At 43.9% G+C, this 26,132-nt stretch overlaps 1 protein-coding gene across 1 annotated transcript; it reads right to left on the bottom strand.

The window, feature by feature from the left end:
- Positions 1-1,655: 1,655 nt before the first annotated feature.
- tgfbr1a (transforming growth factor, beta receptor 1 a) lies at positions 1,656-25,873 on the bottom strand. Its single transcript, XM_042089747.1, has 9 exons — positions 25,687-25,873; positions 17,508-17,762; positions 15,669-15,905; positions 15,047-15,277; positions 14,576-14,743; positions 13,841-13,997; positions 10,244-10,368; positions 9,219-9,349; positions 1,656-6,410 (listed from the first exon to the last, which is right to left on the bottom strand). The coding sequence occupies exons 1-9, from the start codon at positions 25,754-25,756 to the stop codon at positions 6,285-6,287; spliced, it is 1,500 nt and encodes a 499-aa protein (XP_041945681.1). The 5' UTR covers positions 25,757-25,873; the 3' UTR covers positions 1,656-6,284.
- Between the last annotated feature and the right edge of the window lie 259 nt (positions 25,874-26,132).

Here is a 26,132-nt window from a genome sequence, read left to right as displayed (position 1 = left end):
CATGTTATCTAATAACACCTTAAAATGTTATACTACAATAGTGGATCATGTGTAGCAGTATCTTTGAAACAGAAATATATGCTGAGCAGTCTTTATTATTTCCTGCTGTCATGCTTTGTGATTATTTCCCTAGTAAATAGTAGAATGTGTAGGGTAGCTGGGCTCCATAAGAATTGCCTACTATGACTAGAGAAGAACGCTAAGTGAGACTGTTAAAACATTATTTCAACTTCAACTCAAATACACTTTTTTTGCGATGTTCCTTCATGAGCCAGTGGCACATCTTTAGCAGTCTTGGTGGTTCGGTCATGAGGTGATAATCTGATCTATTCTAACTGACAGTGGCTGTGCACGGAGTCGTTCAACGCCATCTTGTCCACTCCAGAGGGTGTGAAGTGATTAGCTCAGCAGAACACACCTGCTGTAGTTTCTTGTGGTATTCCTGGTGAGTTGTACTGTGCGGTTTGACACTCTTACTCACACACTGATTTATGATCACTCGGATCAAGGAACTACACGGGCAGGAGAGATAAGGAGTGGCATCTCCCGATAGATTTAATCTCAACAACAGATTAAAGACAGTGTAGTAAGTATGTAATTTTTGTGAAATTCAGTAGGTGGAAATGTAACATTTGGATCCACTGATTTGGCCTGTTAGCATCCTGAGATGAGTAAGCTTCCCCAATCATGAAGGGCGATTGAAAGAGGCAGACTGACCCTGCCATGCCCTTCGGCACGTTATGACTTATTTATATGGCAGACCTCATAAAAGTTTGAGTATTCTCTGGCTAATGTTGCATACAGGGCAGGGAACATGATAGGCCTGCAAACAAAAGAGATCTTCTGGCTGACTACCTATACTTGAGTAAGTAATGCTGGCCAATTTTAAGTTGTATGTCTGCAATGGATGTTTAAAGAAGAGGTAGGTTAATATTGTGAATAAAATAAAACGAAACATCATGCAAGCCATTCATCAATTTATGTTAATGCCAAGTATTGATGCTCAGTATCTTTGAGTAGAGGTACCGGTATAAAGACATTCATTTTGTACAAGTATAGGCCTCTTTCATTTGTCATATTCTAAAGTACAATTGTACCTCTGCCCCTCACTCAGCTCTGCCTCAAAGATGCACTCGGCTTTGCAAAAATATAAACAAATGCACCAAGCTTTACAAAAAATATGAACAAACACACTAGGCTTTACAAAAAAATGAGAACAAATCATGTGCTCAGTGTTTTTAAACATGGTGCCTCAGCAGCACAGAGATTTGACCATACTATAGATTAGATTTTTGTGTTGGCTCTGCCTGCCTAATGCTTTGTACTGGCTCCATTTCATTCACCTGTTGTTTTTTGTATCTATTTAGTCAAGGCCTTCAGTGACAGTTAGCATGGTGGAACTCTCCTCTTCAATTTAGAGTGAATGAATGAAACAGACCAGAGTAACACATTTCCATCCTGATATGAACCTATTCAATCAATACAAATCAACAAACCAGTCACTGCAAATCTTTGTTGTGTAAACAGAAGATGCTGGCAATTTATATTCAACATGAAGCCAGGACTTTCAGAGGAGTGTTTTGTGTACATGCTATTTTAATTCCTCGGATTTCTTGAAAATTGTTCTTGCCTCAGAAATGCAGACACGAGCCACATTCAACAGTAAAGATTTATTAACATAATTTATTAACATAACATTCTACCTTGCTAATGTTAGTTGGAACCATACATAATCAACTGGCTTCTAGCTTCCCACATTGAACATTCCTTCCTTTGTGCACTTTACAAAACAAACAAAACACTGTAAGCTAAGGATAGATAGTGACCTTAGAATAGGTCAGAGAATAACCATTCTTTTGACCAATGGAGAATGACCCATTAAACAAGGCTCTGTTCAGAACATGAACCGAGAGAAAAAGCAACATTCTTTCATATGCAAACCATCAAATACTGCAAAGGTATGAATAAGAGAGAAAAACATCTTTGCTACAATAATTTTCCCAATCCCCCCCAAATGTATGTGCATTTTACCCCCCCCCCCTCCCCCCAACACACACACCATGTAGATATGACATAAAAATGAAGTCAGATCTAGAGGACAAAATAAAACAATCAATAAAAACTTTATACACACTGAGGTAAACAAAAACATTGGTCTAAACAAGAGAGGTATTTTTACGCCTTATTATTTTCATTTGAGATTAAATAAACTTTCAAGATTTTGAGACTTCAAACTTCTTCAATTACAATTATGCTCTCTTGATCACATCATAACACAAGACACTTAAAAGAAAACTAACCAAAGGGTCAACATGCTTCATGAAGAAACTAGGCACTAAGCACAAAAAGAGAAATCTTCCAGAAGCCTGTATGCAATGGCCTTTGAGCAGCAAAGCAACTGTGGCAATGTTGTGAACAGTTGTTACAGCATAACCCCTATCTGTGCCCAAACCTTTTCCATTGGATGCTCCTTCAATCGAGGAACGCACGAAAAACAGAGGTATTTTGTATATGCATCCGCAATGTCCTGTCAGAACAAGCTCAGGTCCAAGCCTTTGCATTTTTTTTTGTATGAATGTACTGTACTTACTCCTATCAAATCAACAAAACTGTTAGTCTCTTGCATCCTTAAGACTAGGGCTAAATTATGGAATGTTTACAGTTAGATTAAGAATTGCTTTTTAGGCACCACCAAAATGCAGATGCAATGTCTAAATTACTTGTTTCTGTTGTTAGTTGTTTAAAGAGGACCATTACAACATTATATACTAAAGATTGCACAATGCTTAGAAAAGCTAGAGGCACTTCTACTTCAATCTGCCTTAAATCCAGATGATCATTTAACCCTCCCCCTTGCATATTAAAGCATATGTATTCCAGGCAGTGACTAGGAAGCCTCTTCTCTTCTGATAACCACCGAATGTAATGTCAGACAACAATGCATTCAGTCATTTAGTAAATTGCAATTTAGGTTTGGGTCACAGAAGGGTGACAAAAGGCAATGGCCATCTTAGTAACCGACAATGGCACAGTAACACACATTTTCGACGGCAGTCTGGCTGACACCAAACCACTCCACCAGTCTGACCACTCGCCCAGACAACAGTGTTAACACAGCGACACAGCACGAAGAGTCACCACAGGAAGCCACGCCAGTCAAAAAAGAACTCTTGTTGCAAAAACTTGTTGGCTACCAATGAACAGGAATGCACGCGCATAGTTACACACGTCGGACGCACACACGCGCGCACGTGTGTGTGTGTGTGTGTGTGTGTGCACACACTCCAGATATACAAAAGGTTGTGTACACATGAGAAGGCAATACTGAGCTGAGGATGTGTAGGTTGGTTCAGTCAGAGCTGGTGAGGCTTAAGAGGCTGTAGAAGAATACCTGGATGTCTGAGAGGAGAGGATACCTGGATGGGAGCTTTTGACCATCGAGTTTTAGAAAAGCAAAAAATAGGCTGCTGGTGATTCTGGAATGCTGCACAGGAGCAGGGCAATGAATGCTATAGGAGAAAGTGTCAGTGGAGGTTCAAAGGAGTCTCCACGAGCTGCTTGGTAGGCAAGGCAGGCCCCTGGTCTCACCTCTCTGGAACAGAGGAGCTATTTTTTTGGTTCACCGTATATCATAGCAGCATGAATGCATGATCCTGTCCTTAAACCTCTTTTAAAAAAAAAAAAAAAAAAAAAAAAAAAAAAAATCACTCCACAACAGAACACATTATGACAATGCCTTGATAAGACCAGGAGGACCAGCACCCTGCACTGTAATTGAGCTATTGAAATCCAAAAAAAAAAAAAGCGTATTGTGTGCATGGTGCAAAATGGCACGAGAGAATTTCAGGCACTTTTGAGGCACTGAGCTCCCCCAAAGCACAATGCTTTCCTTTCAAATCCACCAATGCAATGTTTCCTTTCAAAACGTAATGTGACATCTTCTAAGCATATTCTCTCTCACACACACACATACACAAACACACACACACACACACACACACACACACACACACACACACACACGTCATCTGACAATGCCTGTAAAAGACTCTTTTTGTCTCTTGAACTAGAGCGGCAAAGCTTCCTGCTGAAAGCCTGCCCATAATGAACATTAGGAATCCATAGTCACACGTTATAGCAGCTACATATTCAAAATTCACAGATTCAACCCATATAGAAGATGACCTCTGGCAATGAAGAGGTCAGTAGGTAAAGACCTTACTGCTTTAGACAGCACTGTCAAAGACCATCAGCTGTCTTAATGGTCTAATCAGGGTTGTAACAGCTATAGGAGAAAAAGTAATCTGCCAAAATAAAATTGGCTTTTCTAATGATGAAAAGGCAGCATGGACACATGAAACGATATGAAAAAAGGACAGAGGACTACATTAGTAAATTCTGCAAATGTTCACTATGTTTTCTGATATAAAAGGTAATGCAGTTGAATGCTAACGTGAACATGGCATGGGTAAATGTCAAAATGCCATCTTTGACGTGCAACAAAGAAAAAAGGCCAATTATTACTGAACATATTATCATCTTCATAAGGAGAGCACATGAGATATTTTCAGAGATGCACCGATAGATCGGCTGGTGACCGGAATTGGCTGATTTTTACGTAATCGGCCATGACAATATTTTTGTATTTTTAGTTGGATATTGGATGAGAGAAGAAAAAAATGGTTGTTCCATAACACAGTGCATTTAGTAGTGTGTGAAATTAATGTCCCAGATACAAAATAATTATTTGTGTGTGCTGTAAAGTGGTTAGAAGAAGCGAAAATCGGTATCGGCAGGTCAAACTATGAAAAATCGGAAATTGGAACCGGTCCAGAAAATTGCAATCGGTGTATCTCTAGATATTTTCATTCTCATGTGTTGTATCAAGGTCAATATTAAGTCACAAAGCACTGCTCTTTACTTCTGTGAGTGTTACCGTGACTCTGGAGTCCTGAACTGACATGAATATACTGTAACTAGTCTACATGCCGCTTGTTGAAACCTCCCTTGCTAGTTCACCTTTCACTGCTACTGATAAACCTGTCAATCAACCTGTCACTTTGACACAACTCTGTTTTGGTCACAGACCAAAGACCAGCTCAAACCGGTGAGCACGCTACACCCTGGCAACACTTTCTGAGACAATGTAACAACACACACCCACACAAACTCACCGTCATTCACAACTCGGAGGTCCTCATACTGAACCATCAAAATGACCCAAAAAGGTCAGATGAGCACAGTTTGAACACCATGTCATGGTTTGCAAAACAAACAAACAAACAAACAAACAAACAAACAAACAACACTGCAGTAAATGTGAAAAAATACAGAGGTATCAATGATCTCTACAGCTGTATGTATGTACACACACATACACAGCACACCGTGTTCACCTGCCCATATGTACGTACGCATAAATACTTCAGCATACAAAACCATGACAAGCAGTTTTTTTTCTCAATGAATATCTACATGTATGGATACATATATACAAAACAGTGAGCATACATATTGCATATGTCACGTGGTGTGACCGCAGAGACACTGAACGAGGCCCTGCCCACAAGTGCCACTCGAGAATGAAACGGAGCCTGTGTGGGTTGAGGGGGCGTCCAGAGTCCAGGGGGGGCTGTAGGTACCTGACGCAGTGACTGAGAAAAGACACCATATTCCCTCTCATGTCTCTCCTCTGGTCCACTGAGGCACGGGTCTCTCTTTGTACATTGCTGTTTGAACCCAAGAGATTTATCAAAAAGAGGATGGTGCGTGAGGTGATGTGCGTTTCCATTCAGCTTATCGGACTCTTCTTGGTCTTCCTGTGCTGCTCTGATGTGCCACTGAAGCAAAAGGCCATTGGCGCCTGGCAGACGGTGGTTATGAAGGAGGTGGAGGGGACACTCTCCTCCCTACACTGAGTGGCCTATAGTCTCCTCCCCCTGCCCAGTCATACCTCCAGAGAGCCCGGTCCACGCCAACTCCTTCATGAGGGTGCATGCACGCCGGCCGCCAAGCTTTTTCATGAAGGTGGCCTTGCCGCATGGTCACTCCCGCCCCTCAACAGCTGCTTCAAAGCTAAGCCCAGCTGGACTGGGCTCTGGACCCTGATGGGTAATAAATACTTGAAGAGAGAAAAGTTCCGCCCCGACTGACTCTCGGATCAAAAGAGGCTGAGATATTGCTGAGAGACAGAGACGGAAAGAGAGATAGAGAAAGAAGGAGGGGCAGAGAGAGAGAGAGAGAGAGAAAAAAAAAGATGGTCCATGAGCTCTCTCTCTCTCTGTCTACATCTTGATTCCCTCCTGCTGGCTGAGCTGGGAGAGGGACTTCTTGATGCGCAGGGCTGTGAGGCGTGCAGCCGCGTTGGCATACCAGCACTCTCTCATGATCTTGGCCATCACACGCAACGCCTGAAGAAACGCAAACAACAAACAACACACACACACACAACAGAGATCAATCTCAATGGCATTCCTAGCCTGAGCCACAATCCTGACAATAACTCCAGTATCAGTAAGACAAGGTAAGGTACCAGTGCAATACTAAAGGAAAATTCTGCCGATTTTTCAGGTAGATCTCAACAATAGGTACTACCTAGCTTGAGTTGCTGCAGCCAACAGCTACAGTTGCCAGGCAGCTACACTCTGGGGGCACGAACATGGGGGCTAATGAACATGCCCCCAGAGTGTATCACTGTAGCTGCTTGCAGTGATACTGCTGGATCAGAGTGGGTTTAATAAACATAATAAACCTTTCTCTTACAACCAATACGCAACTGCTAGTTTTGACTACACACACACACACACACAGCAGCCTTGAAGATCTACAGTATGTGCCTGCCGTCTAGTGGAGGGAGGGTACTGAATAGGCAGCAGCGGAAAGCTCTCTGAATGGGAGCAGAATGTGAAGAAAGCCTGCACGGCTCCTCAGACCAGGGCTCCATCCAGGGCAGCTCTGTCTAGACGGCACATTCTGTTCACAGAGCACAGCACCAGAGCCTGCCGTGTTTTTATATCCTGCACGAGGCCTCGCTGAATGGTAACTAATGGCGCAGGGCTGAGTCACGGTTCAATGTGAGGGGACAGCAAATGTACAAGTTACACAAGCTCACACTTGTACACTCACTACTTTACATTGTATCAAAGTGTAATTTCTTCAGTTGTTGTCCCATGAAAAAATATAATAAAAAAATATTTGAAGAAATGTGAGGGGTGTACTCACTTTTGTGAGATACTGTATTATAATGCACAATTCTAACAGACAAGACCCATTCCCTGTGCTTCCTCCTTTTTCATTTGTTCAATGCACACTTCATTCACTCAGTTACAGTTTTTCCCTTAGCTGCTTTGGCGCATTTCTCAGATCAGAATTGAAATTCTCAGAACTATTTGTTAAAACTCCATATCATCTTATCACTGCAGGTTCTCTGCATCTTGAACAAATAGCAATGCTTTAGTAAATCCATGCCAGTGATTTTGTACAAACATTTGCTTTTTTGTTGTTGTTTTTTTTTCAATTGTTAATGTTATGTTGGTCAAAATGCAGTATACTGGTTCCCTGCTGAATAGTCCTACCACATAAAACAAATTGGCGTTATTTCATCGCTTGTGTCATTGCATGCAAATGTGTTGGACTAATTGTTATGTAACCGATCTCACTGTAAATGAATTACTTGCTGCTCCCACATTTAAACCGTCTAGGTCATTATTTGACAATCAGTGTGTTTTAAGTGTTGTAGCCTGTAGCTCGCCACGCTGTGGCGCCCCTGGTAGTTTGGCGCCCAGGGCAGTTGCCCAGAATGCCCGTGCCTTCCACCGGCCCTGCATCCGTCTTGGATTACTCAGTTTGGCTGAGCGGCCAGATCTAGGAAGACTGTTGGTTGTTCCAAACGTTTCCATTTGAGAATGATGGAGGCTACCGTGCTCTTGGGCACTTACAATGCTGCAGAAATGTTCTTGTATCTTTCGCCAGGTCTGTGTCTTCACACAACCCTGTCTTGCAGGTCTATGGACCATTCTCTTAACCTCGTGGCTTGGTTTTCACTCTCACATACACCATCAACTGTGAGACCATATATAAAGGGATGTGTGCCTCCTAATAAATTACAGTGAATTCATTTAGGCACAGGTGGACTCCAATCAAGTTGTAGAAGCATCTCAAGGACCACTGATAGAAGTAGGATGCACCAGAGCTCAATTGCAAGCGTCATATCAAAGGGTCTGAATACTAATGTATATAGAATATTTCAGTCTTTTATTTTTTATAAATTTACAAAACACTCCAAAGTAGTATGGAGTGGAGTATTGTGTGTAGATTAATGAGAAAAAAAAGAATTGAATCCATTTTAAGATGAGTCTGAAACATAACAAAATGTGGAAAACTTGAAAGGGTCTGAAAACTTTCCGGTTGCACTGTATATGTACTGTGTCCAACTACGTATGTATGTGCTACCGTGTGTGTGCCCATATGGGATGTAAACTGCCTGCTCCCCGCAGGCTTGAGAAAGTGAATAAGGGAAATCCAAGCAGTCCTCTTTAATATTCAGCAGCCCACTCATCAATAGTGTCTTTTACTTACGGCCCTCAGCCTGGCAGCCTGCGCCGGCACAAGAGGGACTATTAGATTAGCCTGGCTTTTATGACTGCAAATTGGCTGTAATCTAATTGTCTGTTTCCCAGCAATAAAAAGCACATCGCTACAGATGCAGTGACGAGCTCGGCAGCTAAGTGTGATGAAGCAGCAAGCTGATTGAGAGTGAGACAAAGACAGAAAGAAAGAGGGAGAAAGAGAGAGAAAGAAAGAGAGAGGGAGAAAGAGAGAGAAAGAAAGAGAGAGATGCAGAGTGTATGAATAGGAGAAATAAGTAAAAGAAGAGAGGGAAACAGTGATAGAGAAAGATAATAGAAGAGAAAGAGATCAGATTTTGAATGTATATGTGAGAGAGAGAGATAGCATTCTTTGTTTCTCCACAGTTTCTCTATAACTGTATGTTCTTCTGTTGAGAGGGGTCAAGGGAAATTAAACTAGAACCACACTGTTGCAAAAGCTGAAATCGTGAGATGCAGGCTGGCAGCACACGACTACTAAACCACACACCTCCCAAAACCTGTGGGAAGGAAGGTCACAAACACTGGACAGAACTCTTTAAATCAGGTATAGACCTGGCTTTACAAAAAATATAGCCTAGAGTGGAGAAGAGAAATATTTTCTGTCAATACCTCGCAGCTCTGCCACCTATTGGGGATATTGGGCCGTAGCTTCTGGTCACACACCACCCTCTTCATCTCCTCCACAGAGGGGTCGGACTGCACCAGGTCGTAGTAGGGCAGCTGGTAGTCTTCATGGATGCCTGTGAACACATGTGGACATGAACTCACTCTGAAGGGAAGTAAAACTTTGTTTATCACTCTTTAAATGGTTATAAGCCTTTATTTATCACTCTGCAAGGAAAGAAGACGTTTATAGTTTATAATATCTGTTCTCAAACAAGAGAGACTGCACTCTTGTTAAAGGGACACCAGGCAACGTTTTTGTGTTAATTAATCATCTTCGTAAGTCGTTATATGGTTAAATGACTCATTACAGGGCGAATGAAGACTCTCTCGCCCGCCCCTACTGCCTGTAGGAAGAATATCCCGCTTGCAAGTTCAGTGTATCGTACCCACCGACCTTTAGTCTCAGACATCATGAGAAGCAGGATCAGTTTACATCCTGCATCCACAGCACAGAGGCAGGCTAACGAAACGCAAATGTGTGTATAATGGCAGAGCCGGCGAAGAAGCAGCGAAAACCCTTGACGGAAGATGCAAAGAAAAGGAAAAGAGCTTCAGACCGAGTGAGGGCTCGCACACGTAACGACACATACAGACACTAGGGGAAGTTTCGTAGAGAAAAAGCATCAGGCTTGTCTGGTGTCCCTTTAAGTTTACATATGTAAACAAATATTTATACTAACTCTCACTTCTGAAAATATTGGCCCAATTTAGTTACTGTAGTCCTTGACAGTTCGGTTTCTTACATTGTAACCTGTACATATGTACATTGTCCTATGAATTTAATAGTGTATAAGATGGGATAATAACGTGTACATCACGTGAGATGTTACTTATATTTTCCAAATGAACATAGAATTTGCCGGATAGTAGCACAATGCATTTAAACCAATGTTACAGTGAAGTACTGGTTTGATTTGCTATAACTCTATGAACAGACAACAAATAAAACATCTATTTGTACTGTGTACCTCCTATGGAGCACCTCCGTGCAATCTCCCAGAACACCAGCCCGATGGCGTAGATATCTGCCCGCTTGAAGGATTCAAAGTGTTTCATGTTTATGGAGTCGTCCAACACCTCTGGAGCCATGTACCTGCAGTGACACACAAAGCTCCTCTCAGCTCTCCAGAGGGCACTCTCCACATCAACTACATGCTGTTTTGAGGCAAACGCCATCACAAACGCCATCACAAACGCCATCACAAACGACATCACAAACGAGTCATATCTCCACACAAGTAGTCAGTTTAGAGCAAAGGTTTTCAACCAGTGGTCCGCAGCCCACTTGTGGTCCGTGACCATGGATTCAGTAATGTAGTATTTTTATTCAGTGGTGGTCCTGGGGTTGCGTATTTAGTCAGAACGGTGGTTCCTGGTTCACAATCAGTTGAAAACCCCTGATTTAGAGTTTAGATTCTCTGCCCGAGCCGAACTTGACCCAACCCGACCCGCGGGCCATGCGCAGTGTCTCCTCCACTTCCACTCTGGACCTGCTGTGCTGTATTGTGTAGCTTAAGTGCAACGTGGAGCTTAAAAATGTAAAGAAAAAATAAAAACAGGAGTATTAACTTTGTGCAAGTTTGGAGGAAAGTCGGAGGTATGGAACCATTTTAAACAAGTCGTGGGCAGTGACAACTGGAGCTGGAGAACTGGTGGAGGCACAGCAGAAATTGAGAAACGTCTGCTCTGTTTCAGTTTTTTACAACTGTTTGTGTGTTTGTGTGTGTTTGGGGGGGGGGTTTGGGTGTGTATATTCATAGGCCTATAGACCCTTAACTCCAGAAACGAATATGCACGTTCCTAAGGCATTGGACAAATGGGCAATGCACAAATCTGCATTGTCTATCTGCATTGGTTCTGAAATCCTCTACGAACAATTTGAAAGGGTCTATACTTATATAGAGTATATCTATTCATAGGCCTACTGTATACTAAGACAATGATTGGATGGTGGTCAGTAAAGTAATGAGTATGTGTGTGCAGTGTGTGTGCGTGTGTGTGTGAGTAGAAGACTGTATGAATGAATGAATAAATGAATGAGTGTGTGGCTCAGGGGGCCCTGAAGCCCAAGCCTCTGCATGAAGTTGCTACTATGTTCTCCACCCTACTCTTCTCTTTCCACAAAACTTGTCAGAAATCATCATTTAAAGGGTTATTTTTAAAAATGCTCTTCCAGGGGATCATGTCCCCGGACCCAGCTTAACTGTGGGGGTCCTTTTGTATATGTGCCCAGGGGCCCATAATCCGTCCATGCCTATGTCCGATGTCCGTCAAAAGTTTGGAACGTCCTAATTAGCTGACTTGACTAATGACTTGTTTATGATTTTTAAAAATATTTGTGCATGGTGGGAGATATACTGAAATTCTGTTTGGGGGCTCCCCAGACCCCCCCACAGATTTGGTCCACCTACATTGTTGACATCATGGCTACGGCCTTCGTTGACACTGAAGACTCACATCCACTTAGCATCAAGGAGGATGAGTAGAGGAGCAGCACTGTGTGTGTGTGTGTGTGTGTGTGTGTGTGTGTGTGTGTGTGTGTGTGTGTGTGTGTGTGTGTGTGTGTGTGTGTGTGTGCACACAAGAGACAGATAGTGTGTATCAGAGAGAGAAAGTGTGAGTACAGAAGAGAGATTCTGCCCAGAGGTGATAATAAAGGGGCTTGAGAGAGAGGGTATGATGTGAGCATGTGTCCAAAGACACCAAGTGTGTGTGTGTGTGTGATGGTGTGTGTGTGTGTGTGTGTGTGTGTGTGTGATGGTGAGTGTGTATTTGTGTGTAATGGTGAGTGTGTATTTGTGTGTGTGCATGTGAGAAGAGAGAGAGGGTATGATGTGAGCATGTGTCCAAAGACACCAAGTGTGTGTGTGTGTGTGTGTGATGGTGTGTGTGTGTGTGTGTGTGTGTGTGTGTGTGATGGTGAGTGTGTATTTGTGTGTAAAGGTGAGTGTGTATTTGTGTGTGTGCATGTGAGAAGAGAGAGAGGGTATGATGTGAGCATGTGTCCAAAGACACCAAGTGTGTGTGTGATGGTGTGTGTGTGTGTGTGATGGTGTGTGTGTGTGTGTGTGATGGTGAGTGTGTATTTGTGTGTGATGGTGAGTGTGTATTTGTGTGTGTGCATGTGAGAAAGAGAGGCGGGGGGCGAGAGAGAGAGAGAGAGAGAGAGAGAGAGAGAGAGAGAGAGAGAGAGAGAGAGAGAGAATGGGGGAGGAAACTCATCCATCACAACTTCTCCTCTCAGATCAGCAGTGACAGATTCCTGCAGTGCACTGCAGAGAGCAGCTCCTGCTCACAGCAATGACACACACACACACACACACACACACACACACAGACACACACACACACACACACATCTAGACAACTCCTCTTCAACAACGGCCCTCCTCTCCACAAGCTCCCACCCTACACATTGCACCCTATAATCATGGCTTCAGGCTAAACAGTTCACCCTCCCTCGGTCTATATTTATCTCCGGGTGTTTTGTTTAGTATTTCGCAGGCTGCCTGTCCTGATGGCACGCGCGGGGATGCTGCTCTGCATTCGCCCTCTGCCTTAAATACCAGCAGATGTGTTCTGACGAAGGGTAAACCAGTGCAAGAGTCCCAGCAGCCCTCTCCATCTGTTGCCCTGAGCAGCCCTTACCAGGGCATTTGAAAAGGCCCCGGCATACAGGGGTGGGGGCGCCGGGGGGCATACAAGAAGGCTCACTTCTCTCTTTTCCATTAGTGTCCTCCAGGCACCGTTATCAGGATGACCGATGATGAGCCCTCTGACAGGCAGCACTCCTTCAATCCCCTCAAGGCAATCACGAGAGAGAGAGAGAGAGAGAGAGAGAGAGAGAGAGAGTGAGAGAGAGAGAGAGAGAGAGAGTGAGAGAGAGAGAGTGAGAGAGAGAGAGTGAGAGTAAGAGAGAGAGTCATCTGGCTCTCTCATCTCTATCGCACACTTCCCACTGTGCTATGGGCGGACTGAGACAGCGCACATGAGGATTAGCTCCCTGGCTGCAAGATATACCAGGAGGCTTGGTGTAAGAATTTATGCGGGTTTATGTCCTTGTGCACACGTGACACAAAGCAGCCATCCAATGTCACTTAATCCGATGCCAACATCTATAATGCAGAAGACGAGCAATGATTTATAACCCCGAGTCTTGTGGCTTATGCCTTATGCATGCAAGTTGTGCACTATGGATAGAGACTTTAAGGGATGTTTTTTTTTCTATAAAGTCATTACACTATTATATGACCTATAACTTGTTGCAAGACTCTGGAGCTGCAATGAGATGAGTGTGATACTTTATAGTACCATATATATATAACTGCATAATGCATGAGCAACACAGAGTCCAATTTCCCATGAACTGCTCCACGACACACTTCAGTAAATCCAGGCATAAGCACCACTCTATACTTATATTTAGTATATACTATACATACTTATACTTACTTATACTATATACTATACATACTTATACTTACTCACACATCAACCACACATGTACCAGGGAGGGACAGTAATGGGTGAATGGCTACTGTGCTATAAAGATGTGTGTGAGTTACCTTTTGGTGCCTACTCTGTGGTTGGGTGCGATGTCAATGGTGTCTGTGGCAGAGTCGTGGCGCACTGCCAGGCCCAGGTCGGCGATACAGCAGGTGCCATTCTTCTTGACCAGGATATTCTTGGACTTGAGGTCACGGTGGGCAATGGCAGGCTTACCTGAGAACAGACAGAGACACAAGGTCATTGTCAGTCGTTAGAGGACAGGCTCTGTGTGTGTGTGTGTGTGTGTGTGTGTGTGTGTGTGTGTGTGTGTTGCATACAGATTAGAGGTGTGTGTCCAAATTGCATACAAATGTTTTTTTGTATTCTTTCGCCTAATCTATCTCTGAACTGGAAGACACAAGGCAACTTCTCTGTATTGCATGCTTTTTGTGATTGTAATAATACGAGCCTATTGGTAGACATGAATTTCAACCAGCTTACCATTCTACTGCTGTTTTATATGTTTTTGTTATTGTAATTCCAGGTAACATGGGGAGGGGCTCAGGTACAGTTGGGGCTGCAGCTACTTTACAGTGCTGGGCTGAGTTCACCCGTAACAAACAGAACTAACCCGTAACTACATTTAGAGCTTTCTTTGCTTTTGTTTTACAACGGTGCTGTTTTGACAGTCCAGTTTCCCTTGGGATGAATAAAGTATTTCTGATTTGATCTTATCTTCTCTTAATATTGACCCCTCCTCTTTCTCACACACACACACTTGAAGATCCAGTCTGTGAATAAGCGAGACTCACCCTGAGTGCCCACTATCTCCATGTGGAGGTGAGCCAGGCCACTGGCGGTGGACAGAGAGAGCTTGATCATGCCTTCCACTGTGACTGTGTATCTGTTCAGGTAGTCAAAAAGGGAACCATGCTCGTGGTAATCCGATACTAACCACAGCTGGGTCCAAGTGCCATTATCTGTGGAGAGAACACACAAACACGCACGCGCACACACACACACACACACACACACACACACACACACACACACACACACACAATCTTTTTTGTTTCCTTTGCAAACCAAGCTGAAAACTTAAAGTGGTCTTATTTTTATTCTGCAAAGTTATGAAACCTTCTCAAAAATCCAGCTTTGAGGAATAAGTCCCTCAGTGAACTAATAACTAATAGGTGTTCTGTTCCTCTTAGTTAACTCTTAGTAAGAGTTCCTTCAGGCTCCTCCAGGAACGCCCAATAGGGGACAAGGATTGGTCTTCTCACCTTTGTTGTCGGCGGCGATGAAGCCCAGGATGTTCTCGTGGCGGAGCATGACGGTCTGGTAGATCTCCGCCTCACGGAACCAGGAGCGTTCCTCGCGGGAGGAGAAGATCTTCACAGCCACCTCCTCCCCCCGCCAGCGACCGCGCCACACCTCGCCAAAGCGGCCCTTCCCAATGCTTTCCTGCAGGATGATGGTCCTGGCGATGGTCCTCTGCACCAGCAGCGGCAGGCCTGCCACAACCCAACAAAGAAACAAAATCAGAAGATGCTAAAGATTCTACATCTTTGCTTCACGCTGAATTCAGCTATATAAATAAACAACTAACACGAGTTCCAACTAGCTGAGTACTGCTAGCACGTTATAAGCCTCGGTTCTCAGTAACCTGTGGGGCAGGACAGCATGTCCTACCAACTATTTCCCTTCAGGCTACTTCAGACAACAAACTACTTCAGACAGCCCAATTATTTCCTTCAGACAGGCATTTAGAAAGCTTTATGGCTCTTCAAAGTTTGATACATTTATCAAAATAACTGAGTAATATTTATGCGTTTCCCCTGCTCCATTATTGTTCCCCCTACCTGGCAGCATTTCCTAAGAAACGACGAAGAGGTAGAGGCCTACCTGAGCCGGAGCCTGAAGTGGTCATGTCGTATATGAGCTCCTTCAGCGTGGTGCCGTCGGCCAGGAACGGGTGCTCCATGGAGGGGTCCTCCTCGCTGGGCACGCGGTGGTGTATGACCGAACGGCTGTGGCACACGTAGAACACCAGCACCAGCACGAAGCACAGCACGACAACGGGCCCTGCGATCACGGCCGCCAGAGCCACGGGCCCTAGTGCCGGACTCCTGGGGGTGGGGTCTGAGAGAGAGAGAGAGAGAGAGAGAGAGAGAGAGAGAGAGAGAGAGAGAGAGAGAGAGAGAGAGAGAGAGAGAGAGAGAGAGAGAGAGAGAGAGAGAGAGAGAGAGAGAGAGAGAGAGAGAGAGAGAGAGAGAGATCATCTCTTAGCTGGACACATAACATGAGATAACCTTTGAATAGTAGGTAAGAGAGTAAAAGAGCAAATATTGCATCAATATTAGCTAACACACAGCCCTCACTGTAGCATCAGTATTAGCTAACACACAGCCCTCACTGTAACATCAGTATTAGCTAGCACACAGCCCTCACTGTAGCATCAGTATTAGCTAACACACAGCCCTCACTGTAACATCAGTATTAGCTAACACACAGCCCTCACTGTAACTGGTACCCAAAGTGGTGCATTAGGTGCATGGAATCAAGGTTATCAGGAATCATTCTGACCTCATACAGCTAATGAAGCTTAAAAAACACTGCCTTCATTGTAGTGACTGACAGTAATTAAGCAAAATGTGTATTCACACTTCCAAATATTTATTTATTAAGGTTGTTTCAGCGATTTCAGGCCCAAAAAAGGCCCAAATATAAATGATCACATTTATCTAATCTTTCCTAACGATCTACTAGCTGTCTAACCCATAAGGAGGCCGTCAAAAAAACGCGTCTCTGTAGGCAGCCTAGGCTCCGAGATCTGTACACAAAAACAATTGCTACCAACAAGGGTTGGCAACCCACTCAAAGGCAAAATAAAGTGTTTCAACCAATAACTGACGAGATGCGCGTTTAGCAGAGTTTTAATTGCACGGGAGGGAGGGGGAGGGAGTAGCGAGCTAGCTCTCTGTTTTGTTTGAACATCAACAGAAGTGAAGTCTCCCCGCTATCGCTGATACAACCTTTAACCCTGAGCCAAAGCAACCAAAGAATATCTGAAAGAGGTGTAAGCTGAACATGTTTCATACAAGCAGTATTTCAGCCTGAACTGAAGAAATGCTTACTAGCAGCAACCTCCTGTTGACCCTGACCCTGCCTATGCCTGTCTGCTTTGCTCTCATGTCTGTCTTTTAGGGGTGGAGCTAGCTTAGCAGGAAGGTGCGCCTCATCATCATAATCATGTCATAATCACATACAATGCTATCTGGCGGCGGTGCAGTTGTTCCCTCTCTCTCCATCAGAGCATGCATCGCTGTTGTCTTTTGTTTGATTTCTACACATCACTCTGATTTACACTGTTTTCTTACCATCACACATTTATTCTGCCTGAAAATCATGTTTCAGTACATATTTACTTTAATAAATATGTTTTTTGTTAAGTCACCACAAACAAGCCTGGTGTTTATAACACTCCTCTGACCATTTTCTGACTATTGACATTGAAAAAGCCTGACATATCACCAAAAACCTTACACAAAGAATTCTATTTCAGTTCAATTGTATGGTAGGTGTTGTATAGCTCAAGGCTCATAGCCAACCCAAAGCAATGGTGGTAGTGGTAGTGTGGGAGTCATGGGGGGAAAGGGGTGAAGTAAGAAACTGAGTTGTGAGGCAACCAGCAACTAGCAGTAAGGGTGACAATAGCACAAAGAGATTTTCTCAAAGGCTCACCTGGAAAGTCGACGTAGTCCACAGGGTCCTTATTGCACATGTCAAGGCTGCAGCAGTGAGGATACACGCCGTTGCCCTCCTTGGTGGACGGGGCGCACAGGAAGGGGCGGTCCCTGGGGATGAGCTCCGCCTCCCGCAGGCACATGGAGCCGGTGGCCACAATGCGCCCGCTGCTGTGCCGGACAAGGCTGGCGAAGCACAGGCCGTCTGTGTGGCACGTGCTGTTCACACATCTTTCACAAAAACACTGCAAGCCTGAGAGAAAGTGAGAGACACACACACACACACACGCACAGAGAGAGAGAGAGAGAGTGAAGTACTCACAATGTTGAAGGAGGTGGCACTTTTGAGGAAGTTTACTTGTGAAAAGAAAAGACTTGGAGTTCTAATCTCTGCTAAATCCAGCTGAGCAGACATCTAGAAGACCATCTAAAAGTTTTGCTGGGTAAGATAAAGATGCCACACCAGTTCAGAGTTTAAACGCGGAGCCAGCGGCCCGAGAAGACTGACTTCGTTCAGGCAGCCTGGTGCCCCTCCACCGGGGGAGGAGGCCAAGCCGCTGGTGAGCCTCATGAGCACAGCCAACCCTTCCCATGTGCAGGTCAGACTCAACGGCAGACAACACCAAACAGCCACAGGCTCACCCTGGCATTCACACAGACACCGCAGGCCACATATCAGCCAGTGTGGGATTTCCAAACGTCTAGACAGAACCTCAGCACTGGAATGAAACCACAGAGATGTCATTAAACTGCTCTGTGTAAGGAAAAGTCTGTTCCCCATTCTGTACGTGTATGGCAGAGGAGGAGGATACACAAGAGTGCAATGGAAAACATAGGAATAGGAGGAAAAAGTAGAGAAGAATCCACTACAACAGACAGAAGAGTGGCCAAGTACAACACAAATATTATTTCAGCACCCTACAAAAATCCAAAAGGTCACGATACACTGACACAAAATAAACCTGAGGCCAGTTCTACACTATCGCTAATAATAACAATACCTGCCAACTAATCAAATGGGAATCATCTTGTAACACTTCACTTGGACTAAGGCATAGGATATAAACATTCCACTCTTGTGTGTCATTACTGATTAGTTATCATATCACTTGGTGTCCAACGATTTTAGGTGGCGTGCAATCAGTGTTATTATTGCCATGATGTCTCTTAGAGTTTCAGACGTCATAACAGTTTCCATCATGTGCTATGACGATGTCGTAACATGATTATGTTTTGAAAGCTGCCAAGATAGCACTGTTACATCACTACTACATATGTTAGAATATGACATGGCATGACATCTTCATAATATAATTATGTCATGGTGGAGGGTTTTTTTAGTATTAAAAAGAGAATTAGACTAAAGTACAACTGCACCGACTACCTGTAATTTTGAAACTGTACCTACCCACCTGGCTCTACCTGGGGGGAAGGGCAACACCTATATGACCGTGCTATGGTAGCACTAATGGTGGTCATAACCAATGTAAAACTACTGACATCATAATCTCAATCCCACTGATGCCCAGGCATAATAAGCAGTGTTTTAGTCCAAATTCCTTAATTTAGACCTCCCTTGATGTTGCATCTCATTCTGCCACTCTCATCTCTAGTGGAACACTGGCCTCTTTTCATGCAGTCATCCCTGGTTAAGATTTCTTCAGTTCACCGGTGCAACTGCCATGTCCTTTAGGCAGAGAGAAGCAACGGTCTCCTTCTCCTGGGTGACACAAAGGTTGGGGTGTGGTGGGGTGTGTGGTTGGGGTTGTATAGCCCCTGAGCCTTCTAGTGCCAACGCAAGAATACCGAGCCTACCACTGGCTGGCAGAGGCCTCCTATGAGTTGAATGAGATGCAACATCAAGGGAGGTCTAAATTAAGGCATTTGGACTAAAACACTGCTTATTATGCCTGGGCATCAGTGGGATTGAGATTATGATGTCAGTAGTTTGACATTGGTTATGACCACCATTAGTGCTACCATAGCACGGTCATATAGGTTTTGCCCTTCCCCCCAGGTAGAGCCAGGTGGGTAGGTACAGTTTCAAAATTACAGGTAGTCAGTGCAGTTGTACTTTAGTCTAATTCTCTTTTTAATACTAAAAAAACCCTCCACCATGACATAAAAGACGGCCTGTGTAAGATTGCACTACCCACGGAACAGACACGAGTCCTTCCCTATTAATTCACCATGATCGATGAGGACGCTGACCTGAATGTCTCTAGGCTCTTACATCAGACCCTAACAAACTGATGACAACGGATTGTTTTTTACAGGGAACATAAATTGGGATATATATATTCAAGAAAAGAAACTGAAAACCTTTAGAAAACTTGACAGACTGAAAGGATCATTCACAGGTGAGGGCTGCATCATTTTAAGACACCACAAAAGTCAAATGCTCAGCATATACCTTGAACATATCAGTCTTCAAATCAATCAAAGAAAAAGTGATGATGAAAAAAGGTGTTTCTGAAACATGCATACACACATATGCAGAGAGAGGGAGAAATCTAGCACTATGAAGACAACTCAAAGCCCCTTTCTGTGAAGACAGGGCTTAAAATTAATTTTTCAAAATGGGGGGGGGGGGGGGGGGGGGGGGGGGGTAGTTGGGTGTTTGTGACAACACGTCATCATAAATTTGGTAACATATGATCGCTGTTTTACTATAAAGCATCTTTCACATAATGAATGCGCACTCTAGAAAGTGAAAATAGGCCTACTATGCGTTCTACTATGCCTACTAACGTTCCTCAAATGGAGAACACATCACAAATCCAAGTTCTCGCAGCCTCATGGCCACTCTAGGCTATGTCATGCTTCTGTGTTTGAAAAATTCCTAACAGTTCCTGATCGCTAAACTTTTGTTTTCCTTTCCTGTCGGTTAGCAGTTGATGTAGAAGCACCTATAGCAGAATTTGACTTCAGCACCCGCAAAGTGGTCCTGCGCATGTGCGTGTCTCTGAATGGGGCTACGTTCAATTGAAGTCAGAAGTTGGTCCGTCCAGTCAATAGTCCCGCATTCACGCCGCTCCATTATTAGATTAACATCATCAGACAGCGCTGTAAAAGGTGTGCGGGAATTTCTCTCATTATGATGGCTAGAGTTGCGGGACTTAAATAAATTATGTGCAGTACCCGCAATCCCGCACTGAAATTTAGGTCCTGGAAGACCTTGTACAAAACAACGCTTGCCTGACTAAGGAGGTTCTTAAAATCAACTTCTACTGTGTATGGGGTTGGGAGGAATGGCATCACATCATGGCACATGTAAGTTCAGCTCTGCTTCCTCAAGACACTATATACTCCTGCAGACCAGAGACAAAGACCCTGCAGTCGACAGTGTGTGCATGAGAGAGAGGATGAGGGTGGGGGCAGAGAGGAATGAGAGAGAAAAAGAGAAAGGGGGAGACAGAGAGATAGAGGGAGAGAGAGAGAGAGAGAGAGGATAAAAAGAATGGGCCAGCGAGGCAGAGAGGAGCCGAGTGGGGTTGGAGACACACCTCCTTTTTACTCGCTGCAAACCCCGAAAAAATGAATCAATTACCACTGTCGCCTGGCAACCAGAAATCACAGTTGCTCACTGATTTGCAGCTTGTACAGTTACCTTCAACTAAAGCCACAAATCACATTAATCACACACATGTGCACCCACAAACAAGCACACACACACACACCACATTAATCACACACATGTGCACTCTCACAAACAACCATATCCCGACCCATACACACACCTCACACAAACACACACACACACAGACATGCACATTGAGATACACATGGACACAGGCTTCACAAAGCATGTCTGCTGACCAGAGGCATGATGTACGAAAACGCAGCACAGTAATTGAAGCACAAGGGTCTTTTCCAACCTTTTCCTTCTTCAGAATCCTCTCATGCACACACACACACACACACACACACCTAAAGAAGCAACAGCTGCTACACTCTCCGCTCAAACCACAGCATGTAATAAGAATGTGCTTTCAGCCGAGCTGCGGTGAACTTAACCAAAGTCAAAGCAGGGTGACCTTTAATCTAGTCACTCGCGGTGGGACACCTGCAGGGGGGACATGCAGGCCTCATCTGTGACACATTCACGTCCCAGCAGGGGGTGCTTCGCAGCGGACACATCTACAGTATGTGGACCGTGCTAGTGTATGTGTGTGTCTTTGTGTGTGTGTGTGTGTGTGTGTTTGTGTGTGTTTGTGAATCTGGCTGTCTGGAATAAAACTAAAACCCTTGAGGCATCTCGTGGAGCAGCAGCGAAGAAATAGTCATGGACTCAAGTGTCTTATGTGGACAGGAAATTGTGACGGTGGACGGTGTGAGCATGGTGAGTGGGGAGAAAGCAAGGCTGGGTGTGTGAGCGACATTCTTTTTTTTTTTTTACTGGCCAAACACTGAGCTCATTCCATTCCACTGAGCGCTTGGCCTGAGAGCGGACTCACGGTACAACAGCACACTACAGGAGAGTCACACTCAGGGACAACAGCACCAGCACCAAAAGCAATTCTCTCCACCTGAGGAGGCCCATTTCTGTCACACTCATCTGGAAATAAACAATTAAACACACACACACACACACACTCTCTCTCTCTCTCTCCATCTCTCTATCACCTGCCTTCCGCAGCCTGATCTGTGATTCCAAATTTCCTACTGTGAGTCACTGTAGCTCTGTTCAACACGGGAACCCCGTCTTCATTCATACAGTTCAATCATGAATATGAACCATAAGCCTCAACTGCAGTAGGCCATCTCTGCAGTCGGTGATGTGAACAGTGAAGAATGACATAGCTTCTGTTGCTGTGTCCATTTCAGTGGGTTCATTTGGCCATGCTGTGGGAATTGTGCAAGACATGTCGTGTTTCCCTTACTGCATGCTAAAAATGAATGTGCAGAATAGGTTAGGCTATAAATAAATGTGCAAGATAATGCACACTATAAAATAAAAAGTGCAAGGTGCAGCTTTTGAGGAGGCTTAGGTATCTGAGGTGGTCGCTAATGAGAACGCTTATCAAGCCTCTGGGATATCAGAGAGGCTCATAACAAGAGGCCCAATCAAGACTTGGCTTTGCCAGTTGTATCCAAACTGGACAGGGGGTCTCCATCAAGATAATTGAATTGTGATAACTGAAAAGGGTGCACATTACATTGGGGACTAATGTGTCACTAATGTATCTCGGTCTCTTGAAAATTCTTCTAACAAAAAATGACAAAAAATGGCAACCAGGAGACATACCTTCTAATCAGTCAAGGTTTGTCCTTATTCCTCATGTTATGTCTTGCAGTAATCTGAACAAAACCACAACATTGAGTCATTTTAAGAGCTACCTGCAACAAGATAAGGCTGAAATAATGTCACAATCAATGTCACAGGCCTGACCAAAGGCAGTGTTTTCCATCAAGAACTTCCACTCACTACGTTTTGCTGCTAAGTTTGTTGTGTTCCCTTCTGTGCAAACACTTTACATGCAGAACACAACACAGAAAAAAGGGGAAATATATCTTGAATGGCAGCCAAACAACTGATAAAAAAGTAAGTACACAAACCAAGCAGGCAACAAGTTTACACACTCTGACTCTCTGCTGTGGTAAGTTGGGACCTGCGCATGGCCTTTGCACAGCAGCAAATAAACTGCAGGTCTATTCTGACATCCCCAAAACAAAACGGCAGCCATCCTAGTTTGTGATAAAATGCACGACACTTCTACCACCACAAACTCAAATACTTAAATAATATCCCTGTCATGAATAAATAATAGGTGATTACTGGGATGAAATATTTAAAGCTTAAACTGAGAGCAGTCTGGGGTTGGACAGAACACTGACAGGCTAGTCAGTGTATCCAAACAACTCACCATGAAAATAGATGGACAGTATAAAATAAGCTCTCAACACAGATTACAGGGGATTCTATGTCTTGCTCAAAACATTGCTCTAAACTGGCAGAGTAAATTGAGCTCCAATGACAAATATGGAGTGAAAGTTATAGGTTGCAGTGTATATTCAGTGACATTGCACATTGCAGCAGACAAACTTCTTACACAAACACACAGACACACACACATAGACCAAATGGTTTGTAAGAAGTAGCAAACAAAACAAATTTAAATATCAGTCTGAAAATTCCCTAAGTGTGTAGAGTGTAGCAAGTCCTTTTGCAATGTCTCATGCCAGTGTAGGCCAGCTAGAGTGAGGACACAGCAGTTTAACTCTGATAATAAATATATGTGCCATGTGTTTGCGAGACGTTGTTTTAAAAGCACATTGAATGACCTCTGTGTATGAAATGCGCTATATAAATAAACTTGGCTTGACTTGACTTAAAAGCCCTTCTTTCACATATATTACTTACACTGGTTTAAATTATAAATCACTGTGAATAACAAAAACATGTCACACCTCTGGCACAATTTCAAGCATGTAACCACATAACTAGCTTCAGTTAGGAACAAAGCTTGCAATGGGAAAGCCAGAACATGATTAATGATAATGATCTTTAAAATAGCATATTTAATGAAGCAACATGCATTATACTAATTCAATCGTCCAGACATCGTGGTTGCACCTAACAAATATTTTTCAGACTTTCAGGTTTACCATGTATGCTCTGGGTATATTGCTTTAACTAAATGTAACAGCTGTAGTCCCACTGCTTTGTCTACACAACACTGTAGCAGTAATGCTAATGTAATAATGTTTAATGTTATCCCACATGTATTACCACACTAGGAAACATAAGATGAGCTGAACAGCCAGTGCCAAAGCTTGGCAAAGCTAAGACACATCCCTGTCCTCTTTGTTTGACGGTCCTTCGGAAATCCTCGATGCAGACCAACAGGCTGAACATGTACGGGCTTCTGATAAGGACAGTACAGACAAAGCTTCTGGGGTGTGGACGGTCTGAAGTAGTTCTCTGCCTGTTAGCGAAATTGTGGAGAGCGAAGAGCATCACGGCTCACACACAGTCTATGAACGTGAGCTGCAATGTCACGGGCAGTCGTCACTTGTGTGCGTTTTGTTTGCTTTTGGTGACAAACGTGTAGGTTAGTGATCATGTGCATTCTTGTGCATATGTGATCATGGGCATGTGCTATCATGTGAAAACTCATTGTAAGCATAATCGCGAAGTGTGCACATGTTGCCACACACAGTCAATCCTATTTTAATTTAGCGAAGGAAGAATATGCTTTTATTATCTACATTCCAATAGTGTATCCATAATGTAGCCCACATCAGGTACCAACGCCAATTATATGTAGGCTGTTACGCTTACACTCTAGTGGCATAGGCTATGGAGTCCGTGTCCGAAATTCTAAATCATGTCTCAATCCTTTACAAGAAATAGGTAATTTTGGGGTCTTTTTGTTACTAGGCTACTTGGATTCCTTAATGATACGAAAACCTCGCGTGTTGCGAAAACTCAGACGGAGTAGGCCTAATTACATGGGTTAAGGACTTGTAGCAAAGTAGCGGATTGCTTTAACAGGTTATAGCAAGAAACTGATAACACATTTTCTCAACTGTTTACTTCCGTTAAGAACGGGTTATCGTTCCTGGATGCAGCAGCAGCTTGGCATATCTAGTGCACCAATAGCAAAATAGAGATACATAGTGAGTTCAGTAGCCTATCGTTGATTTTTGCCTTTCTGTGGTTGCCTTCTCTGAACTACATAGCCTACAACAGACAATTAGGCACACTGCCCCCCCGGCAGGCGGTTTGGTCCATCCGACCTGTCAGCTCAAAAGAATTGGGCCCTACAACCTTTAAGCTATCGATATCAGGCTGTTCCTTAAACACTAAAAAACTGCACGCTGCTGTAGCTGTAGCCCGTGGTGAGGATGTAACGTTAAATCAGAGAGGGAATAGAATGATTGGCAGGGATATTTCGCTTGCTCCAGCACAAACGAATTCCGCTGCATACGGCTCCGTACAAGCCAGCGACTTTTCTCTTTCTCTTCACTCAATGTGATTCAGTTATCTAGCCAGGATTTTCGCTTAACAATACACATTCCTGACGGCGCGGATCCCCCTGACCTGCGCCATCTTTGAAAACCGCTTTTGAGCTGCCTGTTTATGCTAAACACATGTGTGCACATTAAACTTGTAAACTGGCATACAACGCATACGGATATAATACAAGGTGCCCACAAATAGGCCTACTCACCTCGAGCTTCTTGTATTCCCGTCACGAAAAGAAGCGTAAATAACACTAAACAACAAGGTATGGCATCCATTGTGACTCGCACTAACACTCAACTAACTGGCCAGAGCGCCGTTTCACACTCAACTTCTCTGGTCATTGCTTAGGGGAAAAAAAACGTGGACCTGATTGGTCAACACAGTGAAAACACCCTGCCCAGACTGAACACCCCCTGCCCGCCCCCTCCTATCCAGCCTACCCTACTCCTTCAGTGCGAATGGAAGAGAAAGAGAGAGAGGGAGGGGGAGAATGATCGCTATAAGCCAAGCATAGGGTGATCGATATGTCCAATCAGCGCACCTGATGTTTCCTCTTTGGAAAGAAAATTACGCATAAGTGGACTATATGCCTACAACGGACACAAAAACGCGTGCTCTCTCTCTTTCTCAGACACACACACACACACACAC

The sequence above is a fragment of the Alosa sapidissima genome, chromosome 1 (genome assembly GCF_018492685.1).
Source record: "Alosa sapidissima isolate fAloSap1 chromosome 1, fAloSap1.pri, whole genome shotgun sequence".
Lineage (NCBI taxonomy): Eukaryota > Metazoa > Chordata > Actinopteri > Clupeiformes > Clupeidae > Alosa > Alosa sapidissima.
Note: the sequence above shows the minus strand (reverse complement) of the source record. Positions and strands in the feature narration are given on the sequence as shown.